The 21859-nt window shown below is 38.5% G+C and overlaps 1 protein-coding gene across 2 annotated transcripts in view; it reads right to left on the reverse strand.

Moving 5' to 3' along the window:
• Positions 1-3106: 3106 nt before the first annotated feature.
• Positions 3107-21859, reverse strand: part of CEP83 (centrosomal protein 83) — a 137479-nt gene continuing 118726 nt past the window's right edge. For both annotated transcript variants that reach the window (XM_068970943.1, XM_068970942.1), the window contains 3 exons: positions 6769-6872; positions 4626-4815; positions 3107-3673 (listed from right to left, as the gene is read on the reverse strand). In XM_068970943.1, the coding sequence (XP_068827044.1) occupies positions 3569-3673; positions 4626-4815; positions 6769-6872 (399 nt within the window). In that variant the 3' untranslated portion in view covers positions 3107-3568. The remainder of the gene's footprint in view (positions 3674-4625; positions 4816-6768; positions 6873-21859) is intronic.

The raw sequence follows: 21859 nt of genomic DNA on the forward strand, positions 1-21859 counted from the left end.
CTTAATCTGGTAAAGTTCTTCAGATGACTTGGGAGCAAAATGGCTGCTTGAGCTACTCTGTGTTATGAACTGAAGTTTGCACGTGGGTTCCACTTTGAGCACTTTTTTAAGAGACCAAGGCACATGCACAGCTTTTAGAAAGCGTTATCAACCACTGTGCCTGTGTGTGAACTGTGGGAACCCTTCTGTAAATAGAGCTGAAGTGGTTGTTTCAAACAGCCTCCTTGTTTACAGAGAATACAGGGCCAGTAAGCAAGGGTCAGTATTGTTTAACTACACTCTCCACTTAAGCACAATGATATAAGTGGTTTTGTTTGAAAACTACAGCTATGTAGCACTTGTGACTACACTGCACCTCTGCAGACAAGGGACATTGCTAATGATCAAAACAAACTGTGAAATGAGTCATCTGGGAACAAGGTGGGGGTGTGCGGGCACCCTCGAGGATCTGCAGCATTGAGACTTTCCCCAGTAGCTCCTGGAAAAGCTGACCGCAGAATTTGGTAGTGTGTACACTTAGCATTTGTGAGTGTGTGTGTGTGTGTGTGTGTGTTTAAACCAAAAACTAACAGTGTTGCAACATTGTTGAAAGGGCTCGTGTTTTTCAGTGGTCACCGACTGTACTCCATCAAACTCACCTCCATTTCACCAGAGAGCTCTAAAGCAAGGAGAGGGAGTAGGCTTTGTTAAACGTGACAGCATCGTACCCAAACACTTTAAAGTACCTCTCTTTTCTTCATTTTGTTTTTCCATATTAAATGTATTCAATAGTAGACATGTTGGCTATTGTAAAAAAAAAAAAATCATTAGCTTATTTCTAAGAACTTCGATTAGAACCGTCTATGGAAGAGTAACTCCGTCCCCTAATCCTACACTTCTGTACTACTGTCTCCTTGCTTTAGACTGCTGGTGAACCCTGTGGTTATAAATACTTGTGTGTGATTTAAAAAAATACATTTTACATTTCATGAAATTGCTGTTCACACTGGAGTATTATATATGAATATATATATATTTGAGGCCCGTGGCCTGAAAAATATTAGTATACAACTTGGTATCTTAGTCTTACTATGTACTTTTTGAAAGTATTCCTCACAAGAGAAAGAGTTAAGAATACCTGTTTTATTCATGCCTTTTTTTAAAAAAGAATTCCCTATCTAGTTATATTGTAGTCTTTTTATTGCTGATTTTTTATTCCTGAATTTTTGCTGCTCATGACCAATTTTAATACCACTGTGTTTTCCTTCTATTAAACCAGAAGTAAAAAGTTTAATTGGCAACTCTTAAACTTTCTTTGTGGCACCTTTACCCTTGGTGCTCCAAATCCCAGACCGAGGAAAGGAAAATTTTCAAGTAGCAAATGAAACATTGATCATACATTCCTTAAAATCACTTACCAACAACAATCTATGAGATAGCAGGATTTAAAAGTACATTTGTCTTAAATGAATGCAGTTCTTTTTGCTTCTCACTATCTGGTAAAGAGTGAGAGATGACACCTGAACAAACTGATCAGAGAAGATAAGCATTTATTGCCCTATAAGCGCCTTCCCAATCCTGTCACTTCTGACCACTGTCTTTCCAATGGACACACCTCAAAAATCCTACCACAGAGGTTCTTTATATGAAAAGTCTTGTCCCCATCTAAGGCTGCTGCAGCCTTGATGTGAAGACATTCATAGGAGAACAGCTGGAGAGTTGAGACCCAAGGGTAGGAGAGTTGCCCAAAAGACTTCCCCTCTTTAGGGTACAGAAATGCTAAGAAATCTCAAAGGATCAGCTACAGCTTTATTTCAGTATTTAGTAAATGCTACATGAGGGTGTCCCTGTCCGGCTCTCTGGCACTTGAATCCTGTGTGGAGACGTACCTCCTTTTCCAGGGACTGTGCTGCTGGGAACTTTGGGCAAGTCACTTACCTCTTTGTGCCTCAATTTCTGTATAATATTTCTAACCTACCTCACTGAGGTGGTATGAAGATTCACTAATGTATGTAGTGTGTTTTGTCAATCCTCCAGTGAAAAGCACTATCTAGATCACATTTGGGATCACGTTAGCCAAACGCAGTACATGGCCAAATTAGATGTGTGCTGAAGACAATCAGTCACTGGGTCTATATTAAACAGCAACCAGAGAAACAAATGGCAAACAATTTCTATTTTCAAGTTTCTTTGCAATTTTTTTGGTGCAAGACCATTTATAAACTTTTCTTTTTTCTAACACTAGTGTCTACAGCAGCATTTAAAAACTAATTCTGTTACTTTTTTCTGTATTAGGGATTTAAAGTCTATTTCTTACTGTATACCTGATTGAAGCAGTTCTTGGAGATGAATGTTTTAAATGTCTATATCCAAAAATAAACATTTTGATGTAAATATGGACTGTTTTTGTCTTTTTCTTCCTTCAAATTTTCTAGTAATAGATTTTTTCATTCTAAGTAGCTCCAGAGAAATTATTTTTCAAGAACAAAGTGTCACTGTATATGCTTTGTAAATTAGCAGCTATATTCTGTAGTAAGTAAATGATGTTTAAAGAATTTAAAATAATTCAAATTCTTCTAAATGATGTTAAGGCTATGCGATCTTACTCCTGGCCTCCACTGTCACCTTGGAATTCTGAATGTGATGACGTCTAGACAATGAACATTTCACTTAGTCCAGCAGACTTTAGCCTTGCCTTGTTGACATGAAGTTATTCCAGCAGAATGCCTTTAAAAGATGTTACATAAAAAAGCAAATGATGGCATACTTAGGGACACAGAGAAATAAAACATTTATAACAATTTGGTTAGATCCAAAACAGTAGGAGACAAAGTTAAATACCAACATTATTTCTAAAGGGACCCCACTGGGTTCAAGTTTTACAATAAATGGCCCTTGTTTTGTTATACAGCCACAGGATTTAATTATTTGTACTTTGTTATTTTCTACTAATTCTAACTCAGTGAAGCCAAAATTAGTGAGATCTTCTACACTGTATGGTTAACACAAAATTAAACACAAAACAATATAACTAGAAAAATATTTATTAAGCTTTTAATAAATTATGTGCACACAGCTTTTAGAAAAGGTAGTGTTGTGTAATATATATATAGATATCTTAAGTTTTTTCAAGAACTAGAGGTTTGTAACTTTTACATATAGTAAACCAGAAAACGTTTCTGACCATGTGATTGCTAAGCACCCCAAAGAAGAGGGAATGCAACATAGTCCTATTTAGGCAAAATGCTACCCCCCCAAAAAAAAAATCAACAAAGTAAAATTGATAATTGAAAAACGTGATTCCCTATTTAGTTCCTTTTTATTTGTTCATTTATTTTACATTCTCAAAGGGTTGTCAATAATATTCTAAATATCTCTGACGCTGTCTTAGGGCTTCACTTATCATTACCATAACCTTAAAATCCTGACATTCATGCAACACAGCGTGTAGCTAGTACCTTTTCTTGAGGCACATTCAAGTGTTTTGGCAAACAGTAATAAAGTATCTAAAATGCCACATACATTAAAACTTCAAGCTTTATTGAGTCACTGATTTCATCCCTTTTGATCTGCCTTTTCTCCAAGCAAATCATTCCCCAGGAGATCCAAGTTCCTCTAGTTGTTTCCTTTGTGTTGTTTCAAGTTCTTCTAGTCTTTTGCGAAGTAGAGAGAGTTCCCTTTGATGCTGTTCCTCCTTAAAAGCACAGAAAAAGCATTGCAAGAAAGGCTGTTAGAAAAACTGGTGGAAAAATAACCGTTAGGCAGTGGCCTCAGTGCCTCTTTTATTCAGGTCTGCAACATGTGGCAAGAAAAGGATGACCATTTCAGCAGTCTAACACTACCAGCACGGTCTAGACTACCAACTAGTCCTCCCTTTTCTCCTGCCTCAGGCTGTAGCCTTCAGCCAATACCCAAAGTCTGTTCTTCTCTAGATTTAAAGTTCACCACAGAATAAATTAGATGATAGTAAAGCAGGGCCCAGGTGTACTAATGTGGCAACTTTCCAACAAGATGACTTTAACAGAAGTTTATTATATAAACAAAGCACTTCATCAGAAGTACAATTCAGGGACTCACAACATTAAAAATCTTCCTTGCTTACAACATTACAAAATGTCATTGCTTATTAACAGTTCATCTTCTGAAAGTCATCTGATCAATTTGGTTCCCTCAACATCTCAGGGATTTGATAAAGTAAAACTCACTCAAGTTTTGGAAACAGACAGATCTAGGTATGAAACTCAGCTCTCAGTTATGACCTTGAGCAAGTCACTTCACCTCTCTGACTCAGCTTCCTCATCTGCAAACTGGGAATACTAATATCTCCCCTCAAAGCATTTTTCCATTAGGATTAAATATTGTTCGGAAAGCACATAGTACAGTACCTTTGCATAAATGCAGGTAATAATCAGAATTGTATGAGTGACCTACAAACTCAACAGTCTACTCAAAGACTTTATCAGTTTCTTCCTTTCAGGTCCCCAGTAGGAGACTTTACTCCTAGCAGCATCATTGAAGGATAGATTCAAATCCACTGTGCCTCTCAGCAATTTTTCTGGTAAAGATTTAGGTATTTAACTATTTAAACACATAAAACTTACAGAAGTATCTATCTAACTTTTTTCTCCTAAAATAAATGCCCATACCTGCATGTGAGGAGGAAAGGACAATTCCATGCCTGGAATCACAGTTGATGACTGAAGACTAACAGGATTGATGGATGCTGATGGAGGCATATTAGGAACCAAAATTAAACTTCGAAATTCATTATGTCTTCTCTGTATATCCTTTAGTCTTTTTTGAAGCCTTGTATACTCTTCAAATGGAACGTTTTGTCTTAAAAAGGAAAAGCATTTCTGTTGCTTAATACAGTTATATTCTGTTGAAGAACAGTATGAGTCACAGAACATAATTGGGAGGGAAGGATTTTTAAGATTTACCAATATATAATACTTAAAATTGGAGAAGAAAATGGCAATACATAAAATGCGGTTTACCTAGAAAGATAAACAGAAACATGACATGGCATCTTAGTTATATGTGTTATTGTTGGCCCTGTAGGCTGTCAACTTAAAGTTTTATTTGACAATTAGTCAGAGATTAAAAACATTTTGACATTTTTAATTCTACTCCCCCAACCCATGAATCTTGAAACTAAAAGGACTCCTCAAAAAAAAAAAAAAAAAAGTGCCTTATTTTACTTCAGGAATCAAACAGAAATAGAGAAAATACCAGGTTGAATATTATGAATTTTGTAGGTGAAATACGGTCTGCTGCTGCTAAGTCACTTCAGTAGTGTCTGACTCTGTGCGACCCCACAGATGGTAGCCCGCCAGGCTCCCCCGTCCCTGGGATTCTCCAGGCAAGAATACTGGAGTGGGTTGCCATTTCCTTCTCCAATGCATGAAAATGAAAAGTGAAAGTGAAGTCGCTCAGTCGTGTCCGACTCTTAGCAACCCTATGGACTGCAGCCTACCAGGCTCCTCTGTCCATGGGATTTTCCAGGCAAGAGTACTGGAGTAGGTTGCCACTGCCTTCTCCAAACTATGGTCAAACATAGCTAATTAATTTTGTCCTATTTTTTAATGTACCTAATGACAAAGGTCAAACTACCCAACTTAAGAGAAAATGACATGGATTAAAAAAAACTTTTCAGGCCTTCACAGTTCACCACTTTTTTGGACATTAATTTCCTAATAATCACAAGTAATCAAATATAGTTTCAAAACCATTTAAAGTTCTAGGTGATCTGTGCCATAGCTGCCCACTCTTGAATTGATAACACTTCCTCCACAACCATTAATTTTGAAATAAGTTGAATTTTGTTTTAGAATGAATGTGGTGGCTTCTCACTTTGGAACAGAGAGTATTTGTAAAACTGGCATTTATTCCACAGTCTGGAAACCTCCTGGATGTTCTTAAAAAAAAAAAAAAAAAACCACACACAACTGTTCACATTTTAGTACTAATTATACCCAAAAAGACCAGTGCACATTGTAAAGCATCACTGCTTGATATACAGGCAACTTCCATTACAGAAAAGTCTGATACTGTCTAAATGCTGAAAGTGAAGTCGCTCAGTCGTGTCCGACTCTTTGCAACCCCATGGACTGTAGCCCAGCAGGCTCCTCCATCCATGGGATTCTCCAGGCAAGAATACTGGAGTGGGGTGCCATTTCCTTCTCCACAATGCTGAAGACTTCCACTAATTAGCTGAATTTGAAAAGATTTTAAATCACATGGGTCATACAATGCCACTACTACTAAATTAAAATGGTAAATCTCTGCTCAAAACTGCTAATGATGCAGATTATTAGTTGTGCTTGGATATAAATAAAAACCAGAAACTACTGCCCAATAATATTTTCCACACCAAAACAGTAAAAAACTGAGCCTTGACTCAAAGTTGTCAATTTGAGACAACTTGTTGAGTTGTCAATTTGACAACTCAAAGTTGTCTAAGTGGCCACAATTTCGAACTTGTAATCACTAAACGGTCTTGTCTCAGCAGCAAGGATTTACACTACTCCCGGCTACCAAAGCCAGGGACTGACCTTTCCATCAGTCCCAACCATACAAAACAGAAAAGCATATGTTAAAGACCTTCTGGTTTGAAGAAACATTCAATCAGAAAAAAAAATAGCAAAGATAATGAATGAGGAGTCTAATGAAGTTTTAGGATTGTTTTCAATTTATATTTTAAAAGCAACCCAAGTACATTATACTCAGAAACAAAGTTCTATAACATCAAAATACCACATGGGGCATATATACAAACAAACATATTACCTATTTAACACCTGATTTTCTGTTTCCAATTCTTCTCTCTTTGCCTCTAAGATTTCTACCTTTTCCTGCAGTCTCTTTAATTTGTTTTCATGAAGAGATTTTCTCTAAAAAAAGAGAGAAACAATTAATACGAACAAGTATGGTAATACATACTCTCCTATTTGAACAAAGCTATATAGTGAATATTTTACTCGACCAAAAAAATTTCACTTAGAGATAAGTATTTTCAGTGAATAATCAGAGCAAAGATCACTGGATACAATGCTTATTAAAAATCGCAAAGATAATAATGCACAGATCTAGCTCATACCCTCAAAGTAACAAACAGAACTATTACAAATGCCAAACCAGAAAATTAGCATCAATAAGGAAACTGTGCAGATAAAAATTCTAAGAAGGGAAGAAGTCAAATTTTACTAATGAGTTTGCCTGTCACCTGGTAATCATGAGCTCTTCATTCTCCCAGAAGATATCGTGGGTTTAAAATAACTATAAATTTAAAATTAAAAGCAAGTTTGCAATTGATAAATCACTACCAAAGTAGTAAATTAAAGGATCAGACAGCTAAGACTGATTATGGATGCATCTCAGTTTGAAAGCATGCCTTTCTAAACAGAAAAATTTTCTAATAATATGGAAAAATCAATGTATAATGCAAAACAAGTAAATGAAAAAGGTAATACCTTTTTAATTTTATAAAAAGTTTGCCTTAAAAAAAAAAAAACAACAGAAAAACACCTACAAATGTTGACACTCATTTAGTAACTATAGACCTTTTAGGTTTTTGGTTTCTAACTCTTTACTAAAGGATAACAGGCTTACTGAAGAATGAGTAGAATATAAATGTACAGCAGAATGTAAACCCACAAAGCAAACACTGGTGTCATCTCACAGGTCAAGAGCACTGGCATACCAAAAGGGCCCCTACCATTCCCTCCTTTGAATCTCTACTCTCCCTGTCCTCTGAAAACATAACCAACTAATCTACTTCTAAAGCTGCAGTTTAGTTTTGCCTGTTTTTGAACTTCATGCAAACAGAATCATAGCGCACATTCTTTTACAGATGGCTTTTTTCTTTTACTCAATACTGGGAGATTTATTCATGGTATTGCTTACAGGCAGAGTTCCCTCACTGCCTACCCTGGCACTAAAACCACATTTCTGTCCTTTATTAGCGCAAGTATATATTTATGTATTGACAGATGATTCGGGACTCTATTCACCCACACACATCAAAGAAATCATACAGTGTATATACTTCCATCTCTCGATTTTTTGTTGTACAACATTTCATCTCTATGATTAAGTTGTGTTTATTGCACAGTTCTCTATTGTTATCCCATTATCCATTTTACAAATACCTCATATTTTATCCATTCTCCTCTTGATAACGATTTGAATTGTTTCTAGTTTGAAGCTGCTACAAATAAAGTTTTTATGAACACTGCTGAATATGCTTTTGGTAGACATATGTCCTCATTTCTCTTTGAGTACATATTCAGGAATGAGTCATACAGAATATATATGTTTTAACTTTAATAAACTGGCAGTTTTCTAAAGTGGTTCTAACAAATTATTAATCACATCTTGTGTGCATGCGTAGCTGTGTCTGACTATGTGACTCCATGGACTGCAGCCCACTGGGCTCCTCTATCCATGGGATTTTCCAGACAAGAATACTGGAGTGGGTTGCCATGCCATTCTCCAGGGGATCTTCCTGACCCAAGGACTGAACCCAGGTCTCCTGCATTGTAGGTGGATTCTTTACCATTTGAGCCATCAGGAAAGCCTAGTCATCACCTGCCCACCAGCAATATATGAGAGTTCTAACTGCTCTGCATCCTTACCAACACTTGGTATGGTCAGTCTTTTAAAATTTTAGCTGCTCTGGTGGAATAGGATAATATGTCACTGTACCTTTAATTTGCATTTTCCTGTTGTCTAATGAGGGTGAGTATCTTTTTATGCATACTGGCCATCTGGATATCCTTTTTTAATAAAATGTTTGTCATAGTCTTTTCCCTGTTTAAGAAAATATTTTGAGTAATCTGTTTATTTGTAGGAATTCTTTACATATTCAGAATATGAATACTTTGTCAGATATATGTGTGGCAGATTGACCTCCCAGTGTGTGGTAATATTTTTTCTCTTAAGAGTGTCATTTTATTTAAAAAAAAAAAGTGACACTTTAATGTCTTTATCAATTATATCTCTTAGGACTAGTTCTTTTTTTAATGTTCTGTTTCAGAAATCTTTACTTATCCCAAGATCTGTAAGATTTTCTCCTCAGGCTTCTTTCTAGCAGTTTTGTTTTTTTACCCTCACATTTGGGTCTGTGGTTCATTTTTATCTAATTAGGTTGGGTTAAGGATAACCAATTGACCCCACATCCTTTAAGTCCTCCAGCTTTGTTGTTCTTCAAGATTGCCTTGGTTGTTCTGGTCCTTTGTACTTTCATATGAATTTCAGAATCTACTTTCCAGTTTCCACAAGGAAAACTACTGAAATTTTGATTAGAATTGCATTTAATTGGTAGGTCAGTTTGGGAAGAACTGACATCTTAATAATATTGAGTTTTTCAAATCAACTATGGTATAGTTTCCTTTAGCTAGGTCTTTAGTTTTCTTAGCAATATTTGTAGTTTTCAGTGTAGTCTTGCATATCTTTCATTAGATTTATTCCTATTTTCTATTCCTTATGCTAATGTAAATGGATTTAAATATTTTATTTTCTGTTTGTTGTCTATGTAAAGAACTGAACATCACAGAAATGCAAGTAAAATCCACAATGAGATATCACAACTGTTAGAATGGATATTTTCAGACAAGAAATAAGTGTTGGTGAGAATGTGGAAAAAAGGGAACCCTCTTGCACTATTGGTAGGATTGTGCAGCCACTATGCAAATTAATGCAGCCACTATGGAAAACAGTGGGCTTCCCAGGTGGCTCAGTGTGAATCTGTTTGCCAATGCAGCAAGCACAGGAGACCCGAGTTTCACCCCTGGGTTGAAAGATTCCTGGAGTAAGAAATGGCAAACCGTTCCAGTATTCTTGCCCGGAAAATTCCATGGACAGAGGAGCCTGGTGGGCTACTCTAGTGCATGGGGTTACAAAGAGTCTGACACAACTTAGCAACTAGCATGCACACATGGAAAATAGTACGGAGATTCCTCAAAAAATCAAAAGTAGAACTACCAGTAATTCCACTTCTGGATATTTATCTGAGAAAAACAAAAATACTAACTTGAAAAGGCATATGCATCCCACGTTCACTGAAGCATTACTTACAATAGCCAAGACATGGAAGCAAGTGTCCATCAATGGATAAATGGATAAAGAAAATGTGGTACACACACATTATAATATGGTTCAGCCATTATAAAGAAAATCTTGCCATTTGCAACAACATGGATGGATCTTGAGGACATTTTGCTAAGTATAATAAACTAGACTGAGAAAAACTACCACGTAATCTCACTTATATGTATAATCTTTAAAATAAAATAAGCTCAAAGATATAGTGAACAGATGGGCAGTTGCCAAAGGCAGGGGTTGAGGGATGGGTGAAGTGGGTGAAGCAGATCAAAACGTACAAACTTTCAGTTAAAAAATAAGTAAGTCCTATGGAGGTAATGCACAGCATGGTGATTATAGTTAATAACACTGCATTGCAGATTTGAAAGCTGCTAAGAGATTTATTTATTGACAGAATGTCCACTAGAGAAGGGAATGGCAAGCCACTTCAGTATTCTTGCCTTGAGAACCCCATGAACAGTAGGAAAAGGCAAAATGATAGGATATCAAAAGAGGAACTCCCCAGGTCATTAGGTGCCCAATATGCTACTGGAGATCAGTGGAGAAATAACTCCAGAAACAATGAAGGGATGGAGCCAAAGCAAAAACAACACCCAGTTGTGGATGTGACTGGTGATAGAAGCAAGATCCGATGCTGTAAACAGCAATATTACATAGGAACGTGGAATGTCAGGTCCATGAATCAAGGCAAACTGGAAGTGGTCAAACAAGAGATGGCAAGGGTGAACATCGACATTCTAGGAATCAGTGAACTAAAATGGACTGGAATGGGTGAATTTAACTCAGATGACCATTACATCTACTACTGTGGGCAGGAATCCCTCAGAAGAAATGGAGTAGCCATCATGGTCAACAAAGAGTCCGAAATGCAGTACCTGGATGCAATCTCAAAAACGACAGAATGATCTCTGTTCATCTCCAAGGCAAACCATTCAATGTCACAGTTATCCAAGTCTATGCCCCAACCAGTAATGCTGAAGAAACTGAAGTTGAACGGTTTTATGAAGACCTACAAGACCTTTTAGAACTAACACCCAAAAGAGATGTCCTTTTCATTACAGGGGACTGGAATGCAAAAGTAGGAAGTCAAGAAACACGTGGAGTAACAGGCAAATTTGGGCTTGGAATGCGGAATGAAGCAGGGCAAAGACTAATAGAGTTTTGCCAAGAAAATGCACTGGTCATAGCAAACACCCTCTTTCAACAACACAAGAGAAGACTCTACACATGGACATCACCAGATGGTCAACACCGAAATCAGACTGATTACATTCTTTGCAGCCAAAGATGGAGAAGCTCTATACAGTCAGCAAAAACAAGACCGGGAGCTGACTGTGGCTCAGATCATGAACTCCTTATTGCCAAATTCAGAGTTAAATTCAAGAAAGTAGGGAAAACTGCTAGACCATTCAGGTATGACCTAAATCAAATCCCTTATGATTATACAGTGGAAGTGAGAAATAGACTTAAGGGTCTAGATCTGATAGATAGAGCGCCTGATGAACTATGGAATGAGGTTTGTGACATTGTACAGGAGACAGGGATCAAGACCATCCCCATGGAAAAGAAATGCAAAAAAGCAACATGGCTGTCTGCACAGGCCTTACAAACAGCTGTGAAAAGAAGAGAGGCGAAAAGCAAAGGAGAAAAGGAAAGATATAAGCATCTGAATGCAGAGTCCCAAAGAATAGCAAGAAGAAATAAGAAAGCCTTCTTCAGTGATCAATGCAAAGAAATAGAGGAAAACAACAGAATAGGAAAGACTAGAGATCTCTTCAAGAAAATTAGAGATACCAAGGAACATTTCATGCAAAGATGGGCTCGATAAAGGACAGAAATGGTATGGACCTAACAGAAGCAGAAGATATTAAGAAGAGGTGTAAAGAATACACAGAAGAACTGTACAAAAAAGATCTTCACGACCCAGATAATCATGATGATATGATCACTAATCTAGAGCCAGACGTCTTGGAATGTGAAGTCAAGTGGGCCTTAGAAAGCATCACTATGAACAAAGCTAGTGGAGGTGATGGAATTCCAGTTGAGCTGTTTCAAATCCTGAAAGATGATGCTGTGAAAGTGCTGCACTCAATATGCCAGCCAATTTGGAAAACTCAGCAGTGGCCACAGGACTGGAAAAGGTCAGTTGTCATTCCAATCCCAAAGAAAGGCAATGCCAAAGAATGCTCAAACTACCGCACAATTGCACTCATCTCACATGCTAGTAAAGTAATGCTCAAAATTCTCCAAGCCAGACTTCAGCGATACGTGAACTGTGAACTCCCTGATGTTCAAGCTGGTTTTAGAAAAGGCAGAGGAACCAGAGATCAAATTGCCAACATCTGCTGGATCATGGAAAAAGCAAGAGAGTTCCAGAAAAACATCTATTTCTGCTTTATTGACTATGCCAAAGCCTTTGACTGTGTGGATCACAATAAACTGTGGAAAATTCTGAAAAAGATGGGAATACCAGACCACCTGACCTGCCTCTTGAGAAATCTGTATGCAGGTCAGGAAGCAACAGTTAGAACTGGACATGGAACAACAGACTGGTTCCAAATAGGAAAAGGAGTACATCAAGGCTGTATATTGTCCCCCTGCTTATTTAACTTATATGCAGAGTACATCATGAGAAACACTGGACTGGAAGAAACAGAAGCTGGAATCAAGATTGCCGGGAGAAATATCAATAACCTCAGATATGCAGATGACACCACCCTTATGGCAGAAAGTGAAGAGGAGCTAAAAAGCCTCTTGATGAAAGTGAAAGAGGAGAGTGAAAAAGTTGGTTTAAAGCTCAACATTGAGAAAACGAAGATCATGGCATCTGATCCCATCACTTCATGGCAAATAGATGGGGAAACAGTGGAAACAGTGTCAGACTTTGTTTTTTTGGGCTCCAAAATCACTGCAGATGGTGACTACAGCCATGAAATTAAAAGATGCTTACTCCTTGGAAGAAAAGTTATGGCCAACCTAGATAGTATATTCAAAAGCAGAGACATTACTTTGCCGTCTAAGGTCCGTCTAGGCAAGGCTATGGTTTTCCCTGTGGTCATGTATGGATGTGAGAGTTGGACTGTGAAGAAGGCTGAGCGCCGCAGAATTGATGCTTTTGAACTGTGGTGTTGGAGAAGACTCTTGAGAGTCCCTTGGACTGCAAGGAGATCCAACCAGTCCATTCTGAAGGAGATCAGCCCTGGGATTTCTTTGGAAGGAATGATGCTAAAGCTGAAGCTCCAGTACTTTGGCCACCTCATGTGAAGAGTTGATTCATTGGAAAAGATTCTGATGCTGGGAGCGATTGGGGGCAGTAGGAGAAGGGGACAACCGAGGATGAGATGGCCGGATGGCATCACGGACTCGATGGTTGTGAGTCTGAGTGAACTTCGGGAGATGGTGATGGACAGGGAGGCCTGGCGTGCTGCGATTCATGGGGTCGTGAAGAGTCGGACACGACTGAGTGACTGAACTGAATGAACTGAAGAGACTTATCTTAAAAGTTCTCATCACAAGAAAAACAATTCTGTGGCCATGTATGGTGATGGATGTTAACTATTAACTAGACTTACTGTGGTAATTATTTTATTATACAAGTATCAGATTTTCTCTATGGAAGGTTTTAAATTAAGGATTCCATTTCCCTTATAGATACAGGACTATTTAGATTTCCTAATTTTTGTTAGTTTTATTGACATGTTCAAGGAATTTGTTCACTAAATTGCAATATTAACATAGTTATTTTTATAATATTCTGTTTTAACATCTGTAAGATGGATAGTGATATCCCCCTTTTCATCAGGATTGAACCCGGGTCACCTGCACTGCAGGCAGATCTTTACCGTCTGAGCTACCAGGGCCCATTATATTGTCCATTCGTGTTTATTTACTTATCTACCTATGAGGAGTCTGGGGAGAATCAATTTTATCACCATCTGTTCAGATTGATCAACCTTGGCAAGTTAAATTTTCTCTATTGTATATTTTCTCTTCATTGACTTCTGCTAAATCTACCCACAGAGTTCATAATTCAGTTAATTCAGTGTTTTTTAGTTCTCAATTTGCCATTTAAAAAAATGTCTTCTAGTTTTCTGGTCCAATTCTCAAGCACTTATTCTGGAGCGTACACAACATGGTACTTTTAAAGTCTATGCCTGATAACTCCATTACTTGGATCCCCTGTGGGGGGGTTTGCTTACATTGGTTGTTACTTCTCTTGATTTTCAGTGTTATTTCCTCATGCAACTATTTTTAAACCATTATTAATAGAAATTTGTTAAAACTGATGAACCCGTACTGATACATTATTATTAACTGAGGTCCGCAGTTTTCACTGTCATCCTCTGTGTTGTTCAGGTCTGTGGTTCCATCACATGCATAATGTCATGTATCCAATTAACACATCTACTGTGTGTTAATTGGTCAGTCATGCCCACTGCTGTGGCGTCACACACACAGTTTCACTGCCATAAAAGTTCCCTGTGCTCTACCTGTTTATCCCTACTCCCTCATCTCACAGTCTGGCAACCATGGATATTTTTTCTGTCTTCACAGTTTTGCCTTTTCTAGAATGACATGTATTTGAAATCACATAGCAAACAGTCTTTTCAGACCAGCTCTTTTCATTTAGTAATATGCATTTAAGGTTCCTCCATATCTCTGCATGGCTTAATAGCTCATTTCCATTTTATCACTGAATAATATTCTCTTGTGTGGATATAGCAAAGTTTTTTCTAACCATGCACCTACTTAAGGACGTATTTCTTGCTTCCAACTTTTGGCAATAATGAACAAAGCTGCTATAAATGTTTGTGCATAGTGTTGTGCGTGTGCGTGTGTGAACGGAAGTCTTCAACTCGTTTGAATAAATACTTAGGAGTGTGATCACTGGACTGTATGGCCAGACTATTTCAGCTTTGTAAGAAACTGCCAAAGTATCTTCCAAAATGGCTGTATAGTTTTACAATCCCACCAGTAAAAAAAGTTCCTATTGTTCCATATCCTTACCAGCAGTTGATACTGTGTTTTGAATTTTAGTCATTCCAATAAATGTGCAGTGATGTCTATGTTTATTTTTTATTTAGGGATAGATATTACAATTTAAAAACTGAGGAAGTAACTTGAAGCCTACAATGTTAGTTTCCCTTAGAAAAGATTTATACTTGTTTCTGGCAGGCAGCTAGGAACACCAACAAATAGGGGTTAATTTAATCTAGTTATAAGGACAGATTATCTGAAGTTGTGCTTCAATACCTGCAAGGACCAAGCTATTTTCAGTTCACTCTTAGTCCAAGGGTATATTCCTTCACAATGTCAACCCAAAGCACTAGTGGACTCAGACCTGAGACCCTCTCTCTAGCAGATTCTGAACTCTGATTTTTGTTTCCCTATGAGGTTGTCAAAAGCTCTGCTTCACTTCTCCGCTCTCTCTTCTAGAACTGGCAGTCTCCTCTAAGGGAAAAGCAGCCAAATGCCGTGCTCACCTCTCTAGGTTTCTCTCTCTCCAGGACCTTGGCCTCTTTAATTCTTCACTGCCCTTCATGGGGATATTTTTAAAAATATTTTGTCTGCTTCTTCTAGTTCTCATGTGGAGAGCTGATCCACATATTTCCTAGTCTGTTATTATCAAAAGCATATGCTCCTTTTAGGTATTTTAGTTCAACTATCAGCAGACATTTTAAAGATGGAAATGCTTAATACTTCATTATTATATGATTATATAAAACTTTAATCTTAAAATCTAGTTATATTTCTCCATTTTTACTGCTCATTTAAACTGTAGCAATTTTTCACTTTCACCAAATCTTAACCAAGTATGTATATTTATATACACATACATATACAGAGTACCCACTTAATTGGGCCCTATTTTAATCATAGGAATACAAACTGTAGGGATTTCTGAGGGAACTCCAAATAAGGACAAAAAACATGAGAAAAAGCTTTTTAGAAAGGATAAGAATTGAATAAGAAGAATCTGTAATTCTATAAGAATGTGGATTCCCCTGAAGGTTCTCCTGCAGTGGACTGATGGGTAAAAACATTGTTTTGAAAAGATTAATATGGCATCAATGTAAAAGATGGACCCTGAAGTTTGCCTCTTTAGAGGAAAATCTGGAGATAAGCTTCTTGAAGATAGATAGGGTCATGACACTGTTATCCTCATCATTGTAAAAACAAACAGCCATTTACTGAGCACTCTTCTTTGCCAGGAACTGAGCTGGAATGTTATAAAAGAGCCGCATGGCTGGTTGACTAGTAGACTCAATGAATGCCTTAGACTCTAACATTATCTTAATTTCCTCACAGATCCCTCATTATATTGACTCAAGTCTCCGTCTTCAAACTAACCTGGAGAAACTGACCTTAGTTAAATACGACTCTACTAACTGCACAGTTGGACCTATAGCAACTGAAATATAGCTGGCATGTACACGTGCACACACACATACACAAAATTATGCTGACTAGTCTCAAATTAACCGGCACTAACTTCAAATGGGGCTTCCCAGGTGGCTCAGTGGTAAAGAATCCATCCGCCAAGCAGGAGACATGGGTTCAATCCCTGAGTCAGGACAATCCCCTGGAGAAGAAAATAGCAACCTACTCCACTATTCTTGGCTGTGGAAATCCGAAGGACAGAGGAGTCTGGCAGGGTATAGTCCATGGGGTCCCAGAGAGTCAGACATGACTTAGTGACTAAACGACGTCAAATGGGCCCCAGAGGGTACCTGGGATTTCTATTAATTCCCTTAATCCAATCACTCTCCCAAACTCGTATTCTTTCACAACTTCTGGTCTCTCCTCAAATCTGTTAGACCTCCACTCTTCACAGTCTGAGCTGGTGACCCAGATTCTTTTTCACATTGAGAAAATAGCAGCAATCAGTAGAGAATTTCCACACATTCCCATTACATCCATCAATTTATCAGGAATTTATAACTAAATATTTTGTCGTCTTTCCAGTTACAACAGAGACACTGTGTCCCAATCCCTTCCCCCTCTGAACTGAATCTAATGCCCTTCTGCCTACTAAAACACATTGTCCCTTCATTTGCCGTCTTTCTCCCGCATTATCAGTTTTCCCCCTGCAACTGAATCATCCTATAACTTCTTCTTAAAAGCCGCCTTTGCTCCCACCCCAGCTCTCTGTTCTTCACAACAAAAGTCCTTGGACAAACTATGTTCTACTTCAGTCAGACCTGCATACCTACTATTCCACAGGAACAACTTGGGACAAAGCCACCAACAACGATCACAGGTTGTTGTTCAGTCGCTCAATTGTGGCCGACTCTTTGTGACCCCATGGACTGCAGCATGCCAGGCTTCCCTGTCCTTCATCATCTCTTGGAGCTTGTTCAAACACGTCCCATTGAATCAGTGATGCCATCCAACCATCTCATCCTCTGTTGTCCCTTTCTCCTCCCACCTTCTATCTTTTCCAGCATCAGGTGACCAAAGTATTGGTGATTCAGCTTCAGCATCAGTCCTTCCAATGAATATTCAGGGTTGATTTCCTTAAGGATGGACTGGTTTGATCTCCTTGCTGTCCAAGGGACTCTCAGAAGTCTTCTCCAACACCACAGTTCAAAAACATCAATTCTTGGGCGCTCAGCCTTCTTTATGGTCCAACTCTCATATCCATACATGACTACTGGAAAAACCATAGCTTTGACAAGATGGACTTTTACTGGCAAAGTAATGTCTCTGCCTTTTAATATGTTGTCTAGGTTTGTCATAGCTTTTCTTCCAAGGAGCAAGCGTCTTTTAATTTCATGGCTGCAGTCATCATCTGCAGTGATTTTGGAGCCCAAGAAAATAAAAGTCTGTCACTATTACCACTGTTTCCCCATCTATTTGTCATGAAGTGATGGGACCAGATGCCATGATCTTAGTTTTTTGAATGGTGAGTTTTAAGCCAGTTTTTTCACTCTCTTCTTTCACCTTCATCAAGAGACTCTTTAGTTCCTCTTTGCTTTCTGCCATAAGGGTGGTGTCATCTGCATATCTGAGGTTATTGATATTTCTCCCAGCAATCTTGATTTCAGCCTGAACTTTATCCAGCCCGGCATTTTGCATGAGGTACTCTGCATAGAAGTTAAATAAACAGGGTGATAAAATATAGCCGTGATGCTCTCCTTTCCCAATTTTGAGCCAGTCTGTCATTCCATATTCAGTTCTGTTGCTTCTGAACTTGCATACAGTTTTCTCAGGAGGCAGGTCAGGTGGTCTGGTATTCTGATCTCTTGAAGAATTTTCCAGTTTGTTGCGATCCACACAGTCAAAGGCTTTAGTGTAGTCAATAAGCCAGAAATAGATGTTTTCTGGAAGTCCCTTGGTTTTTCAATGATCGAACAGATGTTGGCAATTTGATCTCTGGTTCCTCTGCCTTTTCTAAATCCACCTTGAACATCTGGAAGTTCTTGGTTCATGTACTGTTGAAACCTAGCTTCAAGGATTTTGAGAATGACCGTGCTAGCGTGTGAGATTGAGTACAATTGTGCAGTAGTTTGAACATTTTTTGGCAATGCCCTTCTTTGGAATTGGAATGAGACCTTTTCCAGTCCTGCAGCCACTGTTGAGATTTCCAAATTTGCTGGCATATTGAGTGCAGCACTTTCACAGCATCATCTTTTAGGATCTGAAACAGCTCAGCTGGAATTCCATTACCTCTACTAGCTCTGGGCTTCCCTGGTGGCTCAGACAGTAAAGAATCTGCCTGGAATGCAGGAGACCTGAGTTTGGTCCTTGGGTTGATAAGAACCTACCTGTAATATAGGAGACACAGGTTCGATCCCTGGGTTGGGAAGATTCCCTGGAGAAGGAAATGGCAACCCACTCCAGTATCCTTGCCTGGAAAAATCTCATGGACAGAGGAGCCTGGTGGGCTGCAGTCACAAAGAGTTGGGCACGACTGAGTGACTAACACACTTATACTTACTTATTCTTTCCTAGAGAATGCCCATGGATAGAGAAGCCTGGTGGGCTACAGTCCACGGGGGTCACAAAGAGTTGGACATGACTGAGCGACTAAGCACACCACTAGCTTTGTTTGTAGTAATGCTTCCTATGACCCACTTGACTTTACACTCCAGGATATATGGTTCTAGGTGACAGATCACACCATCATGTTATCCAGATTATTAAGATCTTTTTTGTATAGTTCTTCTGTGTATTCTTGCCAACTCTTCTTAATATCTTCTGCTTCTATTAGGTTCCTACCATTTCTGTCCTTTACTGTGCCCATCTTTGCATGAAATGTTCCCTTGGTGTCTCTCATTTTCTTAAAGAGATCTCTAGTCCTTCCCATTATATTGTTTTCCTCTAGTTTTCTTTTTAATACTCATATAGCCAAAGAAAATCTGTCTTCATCTTACTATTTTATCATCTTACCATTGTGAAATAAAGTTCACATTATGGGAAGACAAGAAAAATTTAAACATAAAAATTCTTCTCTGCCTTTGGCCTCATCTCCTCTCACTGTGTATCTGTCATTATGCATTGACCAAATCTCCCCCATCAGCCGGAATATCTGCTCAACCATAAATGGCAACATTCTCCTAGCATCAATAAGACAACTCCTTGAAAGATAACATTCCCTCTTGATCTTGTAAAGGGTCACACGACCCATATAACAATGGTGCTTAATTCTGGATTGTGTAAACTGTCAATAATACGTCATTTAATGTACAGCTCTCTGTCTCAAAAAAAACTTAAATAATAAGCTGCATCTTGACTTCTAATGGGGGAAACAGCTCTGAGAGCTTTCTGAGATGCTCTTCGGTTATAATCCTCAAATTTGTCTAGAATAATATTTTACAATTCTTTCTTATATTGACTGATTAATTTTTCATTGACACTGAAGAGCCTCTTGATGAAAGTGAAAGAGGAGAGTGAAAAAGTTGGCTTATAACTCCACATTTATAACTCAAAACTAAGATCATGGCATCTGGTCCCATCGCTTCATGGCAAATAGATGGAGAAACAGTGGCAACCGTGACAGACTTTATTTTTCTGGGCTCCAAAATCACTACAGATGGTGACTGCAGCCATGAAATTAAGACGCTTGCTCCTTGGAAGAAAAGCTATGACAAACCTAGACAGCTTATTAAAAAGCAGACATTACTTTACTGACAAAGGTCCATGTTGTCAAAGCTATGGTTTTTCCAGTAGTCATGTATGGATGTGTGAGTTGGACTATGAAGAAAGCTGAGCACCGAAGAATTGATGCTTTCGAACCGTGGTGTTGGAGAAGACTCTTGAGAGTCCTTTGGGCTGTAAGGAGATTCAACTAGTCAATCCTAAAGGAAATCAACCCTGAATATTCATTGGAAGGACTGACACTGAAGCTGAAGCACCAATACTTTGGTCACCTGATGTGAAGAACTGACTCACTGGAAAAGACCCTGATGCTGGGAAAGAGTGAAGGCCGGAGAAGGGGACAACAGAGGATGAGATGACTGGATGGCATCACCGATGCGATGGACATGAATTTGAGTAGGCTCAGGGAGTTGGTGACAGACAGAGCAGCCTAGTGACTGATTTTCTTCAATTGGCATCCAATACTTTACTGGTTATTTTCCTATCATACCGGCCACTCTGCCTTAACTTCCCAACTTCTAAAGTTTGGAATTCCTCAAAACTCAATCCTCAAACCTGTTCTTTTCTGTCTTCCTTCACTTTCTAGGTGACCTCATTTAGTCACATTGCTTTCAATACCATTTACACATTGGTGAGCCTCAAATCTTTATCTCTAGCCCAGTCCTATTCCCTGAAGTCCTGATTCATATAATCACCAGATTACTTAATGTCTCCACTTGGAAGTCTAGTGGGCACCTCAAAGAGTTAATGTGTCCAAAGGGGGCATCTCTGTTTTATCCCTGAATCTGTCCTATCCAAGGTCTTTCCCATGTCAGTAAACAGCAATTCTCCTTTAATTAGGTACTCAAGCCCAACATCTTAGTCACCTTTGATATATCTCCTTAATACCCTATAACCACTGTAAGCTCCACCTTAAAAAATGTATCCAGAATCCTACCACCAGTCTACTACTAGTTCTCTACAGCTCTCATCTGGACTATGGAAAAGTGGTCTTCCTGCATCCTCTTTGCCCTGCTTACACAACAGGCAGAAATTCTCTTAAAACATAATTCAGATTATATCATGTCTCAATTCAAAACTCTCTAGTGTGTTCCTATTATTCAGAATAAAATGCAAAAAAAAAAAAAAGCCCCAACATCACGTAGCCTCCTCCTACTTCTCTCCATTCCAGCTAATCAGGTCTCCCTTCTTGTATTCCTTCAACATACCAAGTCGACTCCTGCCTCCACCTTTTACTTTCTACTTCCTCTGGAACATTCTTTCCCTACAAACAAAAGATGGCCTCTCCCTTCTTTCCTCCAGGTCTCTGCACAATGTTACTTTATCAGAGCCTTCCCTGATCACCTATATAAACCACCACCCTCTATCTCTACTGGTTTTCCCCTTACCACACATCTCCACCTGATATGTATTTGTTTCTTTACCCCATGTCTCCCATCCACTATCATATAAGCTCCTTAGTACAGTCTTTGTTTGTATATCACTGCAAATAAAACAATACGTAGCATATAGCAGGTTCTCAATAAATTTGTTAAGTAAACTGACTAAATGAATACAGAGAAACTGTGTAGAGAAGAGTCTGAGCTCAGATGTTAGCAATAGGAGTAAAAAGAAATGAGGTGGGCACAGTGTGAGATACATTATAAAGGAAGAGTTCACAGGCTCCAGTGACTGT

Source organism: Capricornis sumatraensis, chromosome 4, assembly GCF_032405125.1.
Source record: "Capricornis sumatraensis isolate serow.1 chromosome 4, serow.2, whole genome shotgun sequence".
In the NCBI taxonomy this organism is placed as follows: domain Eukaryota; kingdom Metazoa; phylum Chordata; class Mammalia; order Artiodactyla; family Bovidae; genus Capricornis; species Capricornis sumatraensis.